The 12,343-nt window shown below is 50.0% G+C and overlaps 1 protein-coding gene across 1 annotated transcript in view; it reads left to right on the top strand.

The window, feature by feature from the left end:
- LOC102848843 overlaps nucleotides 1-12,113 on the top strand; it is a 98,097-nt gene extending 85,984 nt beyond the window's left edge. The window contains exons 10-12 of the mRNA XM_006894034.1: nucleotides 8,009-8,268; nucleotides 9,809-10,071; nucleotides 11,621-12,113. Of these exons, the coding sequence (XP_006894096.1) occupies nucleotides 8,009-8,268; nucleotides 9,809-10,071; nucleotides 11,621-12,103 (1,006 nt within the window). The 3' untranslated portion in view covers nucleotides 12,104-12,113. The remainder of the gene's footprint in view (nucleotides 1-8,008; nucleotides 8,269-9,808; nucleotides 10,072-11,620) is intronic.
- The last annotated feature ends 230 nt before the right edge of the window (nucleotides 12,114-12,343 follow it).

Raw genomic sequence — 12,343 nt, 5'->3', positions numbered from 1 at the left:
TAGAGTCTGGGTTTTTTTTGTCCCCCGCCAGGTGCCTGTCGGGGCCTGGGTTTCAGCTGTCCACACCACAGCAGTGGGCAACGAGCTTAAAGCCCCTGATGGCTCTGGGCGCTGACTCTCACCAGTGGCTATGGATGAAGTCACAGGCGATTTTCAGCCAGCGCCGGTCCATCTTCTTTTGGTGCTTCCTGCATCATTCAGGATTCTGCCTTCAGTATTGCAACTCGAGGCTTGAATGTGCTCAGTTCTCTCTGCTTGAGAAATACTGAGTGAGTTCTTCCCTTTTTATTTTTTGACTCTAGTTCTTTGCATATTTCATTATAATACCTTGCTTTGTTGTCTACAATGGCCCTCTGGAATCTTCTGTTCATCTCTTTTACTTCAGGGTCTCTTCCCTTTGTTGGGCTTCTTGAAGATCTAATGTAATTTCTAGAATCTCTTCTGGTCCTTTCTTTCTCCCCTGTCTTTGTAATGATCCTTTGCTTTCTTCATCATCTTTGGATGGATGACGTCTTTAATGTCTTCCCACAGTTCATCTGGTTTTCAGTCATGATATGTCTACCTAGTGGATTATTATTTGGTCATGAAAAGGGATGAAGTACCGATCCATGCTACAACATGGATGAACATTTAACATGCTATGTGGAGTGAAAGAAGTAAGCCATAGACTCTATGTATTATGTGGTTTTGCTCACATGAAACATTCAGAACAGGCAAATCCATAAAGACAAAGTCTGCCAACGGTGAGGGGGAAGGAGAAGATAGCTAAAGGCCTAGGATTGCCTTCTGAGGTGATAAGTTTATAAAGTTGGCTCAGGTAATGGTAGCACAAATCCATGAATATACACAAAACATATTTAATTGTACATTTTAAAGAGGCAGCTTTTATGATAATTTGAGTTATGTCTCAAGAAAACTGTTGAAAAAGAAATTGGACCAAAAAGAAAATCTTCCCTCAAAGAAAAGATCTAGCCTAGATGGAAGTCATTAAAGGAAGTCCTGATTCTAATCTTACACAAACTTTTCCAGAGAATTAAAAAAACCCAAAAAAACAAAAGTAAGGGAAAAAAAGAGCACTCACTAATATAACAAATTTTAACAGGACAAGCACAAGAGAAAGAAAAAAATTACAAACACAGATGCAAAAGGCCTAGACAAAATATTATCAAATTACAGCCTAGTAATGTAGAAAAAGGAAAAGTTCTTCATGACCAAGTAGAGTTTATTCCAGGAATGCAACTTGTGGTTTAACATTAGAAAATCAATTATTCTAATTCCTCATGCTAGCAGATTAAAGGGGGAAAATCACATATTGAATTCAAGATGAAGACACTTGATAAAATCCAACATTTACATATGATTTTAAAAAGACAACTTATAGCAAACTAAGAATAAGAAAAAGTGTGCTGTGAACGTTATGCTTAAAGGTGAAATTTCGACACTTACTTTATAAGCCCAGGAATAAGATGGGATGCCTATTTCATCTTTGTATATGTTGGAGTGCTGGAACAGATCCTCTACTTTTTGTCAGAACTCAAACAAGACAGAAGCTTGATTCTTTCCGAACAATTTGGGCTCTGGTTCAATGAGCACTTTTATTTCAGGACTTTTTATTGTCCTGTGTCTTGTTTCTTTGCCATCCAATAGGGCTGTCCTCACTGCCTGTATGGGCGAGTCTGGGTGGCAGAGCTGAGTATTTGGTTGTAGAAGGGAAATGAGCAAGGGTGATGGGCCCCACTGCCCCGAGGCTCCACCTGGGAGTGCTGCTCTTGACCCTCCCACATTCTGTGGGCGAGGGCTTAGCCTCATAGCCACAATTTGATCTCTGTGGAAGCAGGGAAGGCTGGATTTTGGAGGCAGTTGGCAGATTCTGCAACATTGTACTGGTGGTCCTAACCACTGCATAAGGCAAGAAAAAGTTGTAGGAGGTTTCAGAAGGAGTAAGCCAAGGTCATATTTTGCAGACCAAATACAGCAAAGCAATACAGGATTCAACTGTATTTTTGTATATCAGCAACAGATAGAGAAAATGAAATTTTATATAAATATTTTATCTTTGGATGTTATTATAAATGGAATCCAACATTTAGACCCACTAAATCTAACAAATAGATAAGACCTCTGGGTCAGGAAACCTATAAAACTTAAGAGCATGACGTTAGGAATTCCTAAATAAGTGGAGAGAGATAGCATGCTCACTGATTGAGAGAGTCAATATTATAAACAGATCAGTGCACCATAGCCCCAATAAACATCCTGTCAAGTGTGTGTGTGTAATTTGATGAGTGAATTCTGAAAAAAAATTTCACATACAAATACAAAGAACCAAGACATTCTCAGAGAGCCAGATGGAAAGAGTTCCTTCACTGGGCTAATGATAAAGTTGTAATAAATGCTGGGCTGGTGTTGGTCTCCGCCAGTGAGACCACCAGCACAGGGAAGGAAACTGCACACACAGGGTGGTCTTGATGCTGTCACAGAACAGCAGAGATGAAGGCCTAGCCAGCAAATTGTGCTAGATTGATGAGTAGCTTGTTTGCAGGTGACAGTGGACCCCACTTAGCATCTTACACAGCCAACACTTCTCGCAGGAAAATACAGCTGATTGGAAGCAAAAATGGATGAGTTTTTGGAAGATAACCTAGAAGGTGTTTATGACAATAGAGACCTAAGATGAGACAGAAAAAGTATAGTATGTAAAGGTGCTCTCAAGTCTGGTACGACTCATAGCTACCCAATGAGCAGCAGACTTGAATCCTGTACCATCCTGCGCCATCTTTATCATCCCCGACACCCTTGAGCCCATTGCCACAGGCACTGTGTCAATCTATCTGGTTGAAAGTCTTTCTCACTTTTGCCATCCCTCTACCTTTCTAAGCAGGATGTCGCTCTCCTAACATGCCCACAGTGTGTGAGACAAAGTTTCATCATCTTTGCCTCCACGGAACACTCTGGTTGCACTTTCTCCAAGACCTATCTGTTTGTTCTTTTGGAAGTCCATGCAATATTCAGCACTCGTTTCCAACACCACAGCTCAAAGGCATCAATTATTCTTCTGTCATCCTTATTCATTATCCAGCTCTCAGGATAGCAAGTGATTGGAAAGACTCTGGCTTGAATCAGGTGCACCTTAGTGTTTAAACTGAATCATTGCTTTTCAGGACTTTGGAGAGGTCCCTGACAGCAGACTTTCTCAGTGCTGTATGTCTCCTGATCTTCTGACTGCTGATACCTAGGGTGTTCATTGTGGATCCAATTAAGATGGAGTATGTAAAGGAGGTGATGGAAAATTGCAGTTCAATTAAAGAACTTTTTGTTTAGCAAATGACATCACTGAGAATTAAAAGGCAACCCATGGAGGGGGAAAGAATGTCCACAACATGTGAAACCGGCCACAGGCTTTGTCCAGCTTGACCATGACCACTGGAGTTAAGGTCTTCTCATGTCAGGGGGACACGGATCACAGCTGTGAGGCTGTTTCTCGTACTGATGATAGTTACGAAGGAATGTGCTTTATTATCAGTTATTGTATATTATGCTGTTGTTAGACACTTTGCTGCGTACATTATATTTCTTAAAATGTTGAAGATGAAACAGAGTATTACAGTAAAAACCTTTGGGTTTGTGAGGCTGTAAAGCATGAGGAGAGAGGACTGCTCATTTTTCTCGCATGGAGCTGCTGGTGGATTCGAACTGCTGGAGATACTTGGTCTTTGGGTTAGTAGTACAACTTGCCAAGGAGGATGCCATCATTTTTCCCTAGGATGAGGATGCAGGGGATGGGAAGGGCCAGTTTGAGGGGGAAGTGGGGTTCTCAAGCCCTGTGCCTAAGCCTGGCTTCTTTGCATCACGCAGACAGATCCTTGATGATATATGTCCAGCCTCACTCCTTCGGCCATGCGTGCCTGTGCACTGCTGTGCCAGTGTTTTCTGGATTTAGGATGGTGGATAGGTTGGCAGCTGCTACTGCTGCTTCCTGCCTGCAACCTCAGTGGGTCATTGGCAAAAAGCCTGTGTCTCTTAAAGGTCCTGCTTCACCCAGTCCCCTGGCCACTCCTGTTCTCTGCTGTCTGAGGTTAGATGCCCACTGTTGGTCAGTAGCAGCTGCACTGAGCCGGACAGCAGGTGTGCTGGGCATGGTGTGGGATGGGCAGCTGGGTGAGGTGGCTGGTAGGGCCTGGGCTGTGCCAGTGCATGGATGCTTCTTGAGTGGGAGGCTGAGGCTTAGAGTAGAATAGAACAGCCCTATCCCTGAACCCCACTCAGTGCTCCATATGTAATGGGGTCTATCTTCCTTTCTCCCCACTGCAGCCAGGCCCAAAACTCTGGGAGACAGGCCCACGACCCCAGGCTGGCAAATGGCAGAAGCAGTAGTGAGAACTGAGGGGACCTCATACGACCTTGACTTTGCATTTAATCTGTCATCAGTGAACAGGCTGCTGTTGTTGTTGTTGTTGTGTACCATCCTGTCAGAACCGACCCATAGCTGACACTATGGCAGGAAAATGCATAGGAGGAAATTGTCTGTCATTGTCCCATAGAGCAGCCGGTGGATTTGAACCATGTGGTGGCCCAGTGGCAAGAAGCTGAGCTGCAATCTCAGAGTCATGCAGTGTGAAGCCACAGCTCCTCCGTGGTGGAGGGATGAGTAATCTCCTGTGAGAGTTATTGCATCTTGAAAACCTGCTGAAGGATCAGCTGTGGGTCAGTTCCAATTATGTGGTCAGAATAATACAATAACAACACAATAATACAACACTGTAATAATACAATAACACAGTAACAACAACATAATAACAAAAACCTGTGGGTTTGCAGCACAGTTCCTTACCAGTAAGCCACCAGAACTCCCTAATTTTTACAGATTCATCAAGTTCGAGTTCTAGCAAGATAGATGTGCTTCTTTCTCTGAGTAGCTAATAATAATATTTTCAAATGTGTTGATTTGTGCTAATTTGATGGACAAAAGTAATGTAGCAATATAGTGTTAATTTGCATCTCTGGCTGCTGTTGAACATCTTACCTTGCGAAATGCTTCCCTTGAACCATGTATTCATGCCTTTTGTCCATTTACAATTTACCTCTTCTATTGTTTATTTGTTGGGGAAAAACTCATTTCTGTGCATGTATGTACACGCGCACCCACCAGAAGGCCACATATGTATGTACATGCACATGCCACACATTCACAGGCATAAACGGACACATAGTGCACACATACATGTGCTTACCCACATGTTGAAAGCCACGCATATACATTCATATCCATGCATGTATCCCCACAGAAAGCTACAAATACATATGCACACAAAAGCAAACATGCGTAGACTGAAAATTAGCCTGTGGTCTACGACAGGTGCTGTACAAATTTTTCCCTTTGTGCTTTTTGATTGCTGTGGTTTTTCTGTCTTTGATCTATGGCGATGGTTTCTCTCATGCATAAATTTTTAAACTGTTATATATTCAGATTTGTGAATTTTGAAAATGTCTTCTGAATTGTGAGTGATCCTGGAAAGAGCTTTCCCTTTACTAAGATTATTTAAAACTACTATTATATTTTCTGAGAGTTCTGGGGGCCTTAGGGAGTTAACTCTGCTGACCCAAAGGCAGCCTCTCCCTGGGGGTTCAAATCCGCCAGTGTTAGCGCCTCTGTACAAAGATGGGCAGTCTCCTCCCATCAGAGTCACTGCCTCTGAAAACCCACCTGAGGGTCAGCTGAGAGTCAGTTCCAACTTGATGATAATGAGTTTTTTTGAATTTGTATTTTCTTCCAGCATTCTAGTGGTTAAATTTCTGTCTGGCTATTTCTGTTTGTTCTAGAATGTCCAGCTGGGAGCCCCACAGAACCCACACCTCCCGTAGCCCACCCACACACCAGAGTGTTGTCTGCCCCTTAGTCTCTTACCCTGGTGTGGACTCTTCACCCCTAGGCTGCTTGCCCCATAGCCTGACTGAATGATGAACTCACCTGTTGTGAATGGAATCTGGGGCTGGAGATCTGCTTGTCTGGGATGGAGGTGGGGCGGAGAAGGGGAGAGGGAGAGAGAAAGAAAGAGAGAGGGGAGGGATCCCTCTGGTGCTCAGAGGGGCTGTGTGAAGGGAGGACCTGATTTTCCTGAGTGCCTGCCCCTCTCCAGCCCCAGTCAACAGGTGAACCCTCTTGGATTCAGGGTGGCAGGAAGGCTAGCCTTCAGCTGTGTTGATGCCAGGACATGTGGGCAAGCACTGATGGACGTCTGGGGCCAGAAGAGGAAGTGGCCCCTCACAGTGCCCACTTAGGCTATGGCTCTGAGTGACCACAACAAGCTTATAGACCACATGGGCACTTAACTTTCTTCACTAGCCCTGCAGACTCAAAGTTCCTCTTTGGCTGTTTGGATAATTCAGGGAAGACTTTGCACAAAGGATTTGTGAAGTTGACGCATCATCATTAAACCTGCTTTCTATGCCCAGGCTGCTGGCTGGGCCGGTAGGGTGGTAGAAAGACCCCAGGCTGCCTTGGACAATGGAAAGCGGTGGCAGCCAGTCTTTACCCAGTAGAGGCACACATACACACACACAGTAGTGTTGCTGGCCTTGTGCCCCTCTGCCCTCAGTCACAGCTGCCTTTCCAGTCTTTCAGCCCGCCTGGCGTCCCACCGCAGTGGCCCCCACTCCAGGGAGCTCTCCTGTGGAACGTCGTCGGAATGTTTTGGCATTGGATTCGGAGCTTGGTTAATCTTGAAGAATCCAGGCTTGGGGGCGTGTGCGGGTTTGCGACGGGGGCGTTTCCTGGTGGTACGCTGTTCTCAGGACAGCTGTTAGGATTCCTGTCTGGGGACCAAGTTCTCCTTCATGTAAACTGGCTTTTGTTTGGGGAAGTGTGATACTTTCTGCTTCGAGCATGAGAGGACAGTGGTGGCCCTGTCATCTTGCTGTCCCTGGCTGAGCTGGCAGGCACCCTGCTCTTGCTCTGTGGGCAGAGGGGCCCTCTTTCTGTGGACACCTGCAGCCAGTCATTTCCTGTGGGCAGCTTAGTGCGCCTCTGGGAGTGTCCTTTGCCCCTGGGTCTGGAAAGGATCCCTGGGAAAGCCCACAGAGGTGGAGTCAGAGCAGGTCCCTGAGGCCTGGGGAGGATGAGGCAAAGACCCCAAAAGCTCTGAAGGTGTTAGGGGAGGGCAGCCCTGCAGGAGCTTGAGCAGAGCACACCTGGGAGGGCAGGGCAGGGCAGGCCCTGGATGGGCATGGCTGCAAAGAGCTCAGTATTTGCACTGTCTGTGCTCACTCAGGGCTGGGGAACCAGGGAGATGACTCAGCAGGCCCTTAGTGGGTGGCCAAGGGGAAACTTGGGCAAGGGAGGAGTTCCCCCAGCACACAGCAGTCTGTCCTAGCCCCTTCCTATAAACAAGAATACTCAGACAAGTGCAGGGGGCTATAGCAAGGCCAGACCTGGCAGAGCCAGCTGTCTGAATCTCCTGCTGTGAATACCAAATCTTCCCAAATAGCAGGGGTCCCTCTGGAGGGGCTGGAGAAGGATGGGAGGCTGACTTGTGTGCAAGAACCGGGGAGGCTCCTGAGGTGGGGTGTGCCTGCAGATTCCAAGAACAGTGGGGCTGGTGGGACAAAGGAGTGGATGGTGCAAGGCCCCCTTGTTTGCTCTGTAGTGGGGACTTGAGGGTCCCTGGTCTGTCCTCCCTGTACTCTGCCCAAATCATAGTCACGAGTCATAGAAATGGGGAGGTCTGCAACATCTGTTTTTCCTACACCATGGGGCTGGGGTAGGACTCCTTAGGGGAGTAATCAGAGATGGGGTCCAGAGTGAATGCTTAAACTGTGAGAATCTCCTCACTGGGACCCTGTTCTGGCTCTCCCTGGGGAAGCTCTGCCCTTTCCATGCCCCTGCAGCCTTGTGCTGCTTTCTGCTCTTTCACTGGAGTCCTTTTGTGGGAGCTGCCCCCCTTGCCCTTGTGCCGTCTTTGTAATGCCTGCTCTTCTGGAGTGGTGGTAACTCTCGCTTCTCTGTGCCCAGGCTGACGGGCAGTGAGCCCCTGACCATCCTCCCACTGACCCTGGAGCCTGAGGCTGTGGCTGCCAAGGCGCACTACAAGGCCTGTGACCGGCTGAAGTTGGAGCGGAAGCAGAGGCGCATGTGTCGCCGGGACCCGGGGGTGGCCGAGACTCTGGTGGAGGCCATCAGCATGAGCGCCCTCGAGTGCCAGTACCAGTTCCGCTTTGAACGATGGAACTGCACCCTGGAGGGCCGCTACCGGGCCAGTCTGCTCAAGCGAGGTCAGTGCTGCTTGTGTACCCCCCAACCTGCCCCACCACTGCCCAAAAGGTCATGGCTGGGCTGCTGCAAAGGTCACTGATGCTGGGGCCCTTGTGGCTGGGTGGAGTGAAGGGGCTTTGCCCAGTCCTGGGTGATGGTAGGAGAGGAGGTAGGAGGCCAGCCTCTAGCCTCAAGTCTTCTAGTAGTTCTGGGGCCTCTGCCTCACTCAGGCATCTCCAGTGTTGTTTCAGGAGGGGCTGGGGATGCTGTGGGTACCTGTTGGACCATAAAGGGTGGCCCGGTCTTCTCGCTGTGTGTGGCTCCTGAGGGGCAAGGAGCAAGACAGTTCTACTGGACCAAGGGTGGTGAGGTGACCTAGGCACCAGGAAGGTGGAAGAACTATTCCAGATGCTGGAAAAGCCGGAGGTTGCTGGGCCGAACCACTGTCTGGCCTGGGGCTGGATGTCAGGTGGACGGGGAACACGTTTTCCCAGTGCCTGGAGGCCCTACTCCTTTACTCACTTCTGCCTTCCTGCCGGCCCCTCCCTTGCACTGGTGGAACAGTTGCTGGGGAGGCAGGGCCCACTTGTGCAGCCTTTCACGGCGAGTGCGAGGCTGCCAGAGGTGGGTTCTGATGGCTCCTGACACGTGCTGGGTGGCCTGGAGCCCACCGCCTGGGCACAGGGCCTGTGCTGCAGCTGGTGCCTCCTGGCCCTGGAGCCCAGAGCCGGGTCCCCTCCTCTCTCCCTCCCTTCACATACAGCCGCTGCCTGAAGCTCTGGCTCCATTCGAGCCAAGCTAGAAACAGACTTGTTTAAAAGCTGGGAAGCTGGGGAGTTGAGGCTGAAGCAAAGAGGGGCTGCTGAGTATAGCACAGTGAGAAGTGACCTTGGGCCTCTCAAGGAGGGGGGTGATTGAGAGTCATTGCGGGGCTCTCTGCACCAGGATAATGGTCTCTGCTGTGTGCTAAGTTTCCCAAGTGCCACTCCCAGAGCCCGGTGCTGCCTGTGGCCGTGCTCACTTGAAATCAGTGCGGGAAGGACACATTCCCTAATAACCGCCTCAAGTTGAACACCACCAGGAACAATACTCTCCTTCCTCTCTTCCCTTGTGGAAGGGTCCACCATTCCTGATTTTTTTGTCTAGAATTTATGCTTTGAGTGAGTGTGCAAGGGCTTGACTGTGAACTTGTGTCTGAGAGGCCTCCTTCAAAGACTCTGTGGGATGAAGGAAAGAGCTGTCTAAAAGGCGTATATGATTAGGCATTATTTGTATGAAACAGTCCAGAATAAGAGGTGCATAGCAAAGTGAACTGGGGAAGAGGAGTGGGAGTGGAGGGCAAAGAAATGAGGCAACAATGAATGAATATTTTTTTAAAACATGAACTGGGGGGAAGGAAGGGAGGAAAATGTGCAACAATGAGTGAATGAAAATCCAATTTTTTTATAAACTTTTGTTAAAATCACAATTAAAAAACCCAACAACAAACCCCCAAAGACTCTGTGGGTCTTCTGGAGAGCTGTCCAGACCTCCTGCTGACCTACACTGTGTCTCCCCAAGGTTTCAAGGAGACGGCCTTCCTGTACGCCATCTCCTCGGCTGGGCTGACCCACGCGCTGGCCAAAGCCTGCAGCGCCGGCCGCATGGAGCGCTGCACCTGCGACGAGGCGCCCGACCTGGAGAACCGTGAGGCCTGGCAGTGGGGTGGCTGCGGGGACAACCTCAAGTACAGCAGCAAGTTCGTCAAGGAGTTCCTCGGCCGCCGGTCCAACAAGGACCTGAGGGCCCGGGTTGACTTCCATAACAACCTTGTGGGCGTGAAGGCAAGTGAGGAGTTCCTGCGATGAGGGCCAGGATTGTCTCTGGGCACTGGGAAGGGAGGTGAGGACAGGCTGCTTTCAGGTCCAGTCTGTGGTTTCGGGAAGATACCCTGAAGGACCTTGTCCTTAATACTGCTTGCCGACAGATGGGGACGTGATTGTCCAGGGAGGTAGCTGTGGACTGTACTAAAGGAGATGACCATAGGCCTCAAACCAAACAGAGACATAACTGTGGGCCTCACTGAGATACTTTATGTGGAGCAACCTTTGCCAGGACCCTGAGAACATTTCTCTCCCCTGCTGTCTGGGCTCCCTCACAACAACCCCAATCAGCAGCCCTGTTGCTTGCTGTTCCCCAGGGGCTGTGAGAATGGCCAGGCCTTCCTGGGGAGGATGAGGTAATTAGAGTCGGCCCACTGTGCATGCCTCTTTATTGAGAAGGATTCTGAATTGCCACTTATTAAAAATTCAATTTCCCCCCTTTTGGCCAAGGCTCTTGTCCCTCCCTTAGTCATTCTGGGGAGGGGGCTGCCAGGCAGAGCCTTTGCTAAGGGCAGAGGTGAGCGAGCTTCACCTCTGGAGTATGGATCAAACCCCACAAGACCTCTCTTTTCTTCTGCCCGCCTCCCTTTCTTTGCACTTCAATTCTTTGTACGTGATTATTGAAAAGTCAGAATATTAAAAGTGCTCAATTAGTTCCACTGGAGCTGGGTAAGCGACGTTTTAATTAAATTTGTCCGAGTTTCTCAGCAAACTGTCATTAAATGTGACTCTTGTGTTGCCCGCCCGCCTGGAAGATTGCTAAATTTCTTAATCCTCCTCAAGCTGGCCTTTCCCTGGGGCCAGCGGCATGGGAGCTCAGCAGCCTGACCAGGGCCCCTCCCTTCTCACACAGGGTGAGAGTGATTCCTGCGGGGTCCTGAGGTGCCAGTGGGGCAGGAAGTATGTGTCAGAGGTCTTTTTAGTTGGGATCCCAAGTCATGACAGGGGAAGGGTCCCTGCAGGTGGTACTCAGCATCTCAGGCCACAGAGCTATGGGTTTGGCTGTCAGCAGGCTTCTTGTCCTGGGCGCCAGTGTGAGCTCTACTCGGGGTGGTCTTCACTCCACTCCCACACTGTTTCCTGCAAGGCTGACTCCTAGGACCGTACTACCTGGGAGTGGACTCGGGGAGGAGGGTGTGTAGCAGGTACAACAACAGCCAGCAGTTTTACTGACCTGTGGAAGATAATGGCCCCAAGGCTGAGGCCAGAGAAGCACAAGTGCAGACTTTGGTACACATCCCCTAACCTTCGCCTCTCCTGCTCCCTGGATCTCATCCCCTTACAGAGATTCTAAACCCACACTGCTAGGTCCCAGGAGGTGGATGGCTGCGGGTAGGGAGTAGCCTTTCTCTGTGGAGAGCAGCTTACCTTGGTTCAGATGCCTAGACCTGGGGTGGGCTATCTTTTTGGGTCAGAAGTTGGCCTTTTCTCCAGGTTCTCTGAACCTAGGGGTGTTGGGTAGGGTAGGGAGCCTATGCTGCTAACCAGCTCATTTCTCCCTCCCCGCCAGGTGATCAAAGCCGGGGTGGAGACCACATGCAAGTGCCATGGTGTCTCGGGCTCCTGCACGGTGAGGACCTGCTGGCGGCAGCTGGCGCCCTTCCATGAGGTGGGCAAGCACCTGAAGCACAAATATGAGACCGCACTCAAGGTGGGCAGCACCACCAATGAGGCCACGGGGGAGGCAGGTGACATCTCGCCGCCCAGAGGCCGGTCGCCCGGGGTGGGCGGTGGCGACCCGCTGCCTCGCACTCCGGAGCTGGTGCACTTGGACGACTCACCGAGTTTCTGCATGGCTGGCCGCTTCTCCCCAGGCACTGCAGGCCGTAAGTGCCACCGAGAAAAGAACTGTGAGAGCATCTGCTGTGGACGTGGCCACAACACGCAGAGCCGGGCAGTCACACGGCCTTGCCAGTGCCAGGTGCGCTGGTGTTGCTACGTGGAATGCAAGCAATGCACACAGCGGGAGGAGGTCTACACCTGCAAGGGCTGAGCTCTGCCCACCCCTCGCCTGGACTGAGCCGCCATCTGCCGCCCCCTCTCCAGGAGCCCTGAGCTGGGAGGTGGCTTCAGTCTCTGCAGTCACTCTGCTTTTGACTTGGGACCCATAATGGTCCCTTTCTCGGCCTCAACTTGCCCTGTCCTTTGGTCTGAGAGCATTGAACTGATGCTTTCTAAGCTGCTGCTTGACCCTAAAATGCCATTTCCTGAGGTCCCAGAGATGAGTCCTTGT

Source organism: Elephantulus edwardii, unplaced genomic scaffold, assembly GCF_000299155.1.
Source record: "Elephantulus edwardii isolate Elephantulus edwardi_28Jun2011 unplaced genomic scaffold, EleEdw1.0 scaffold00133, whole genome shotgun sequence".
Classification (NCBI taxonomy): Eukaryota; Metazoa; Chordata; class Mammalia; order Macroscelidea; family Macroscelididae; genus Elephantulus; species Elephantulus edwardii.
Note: the sequence above shows the minus strand (reverse complement) of the source record. Positions and strands in the feature narration are given on the sequence as shown.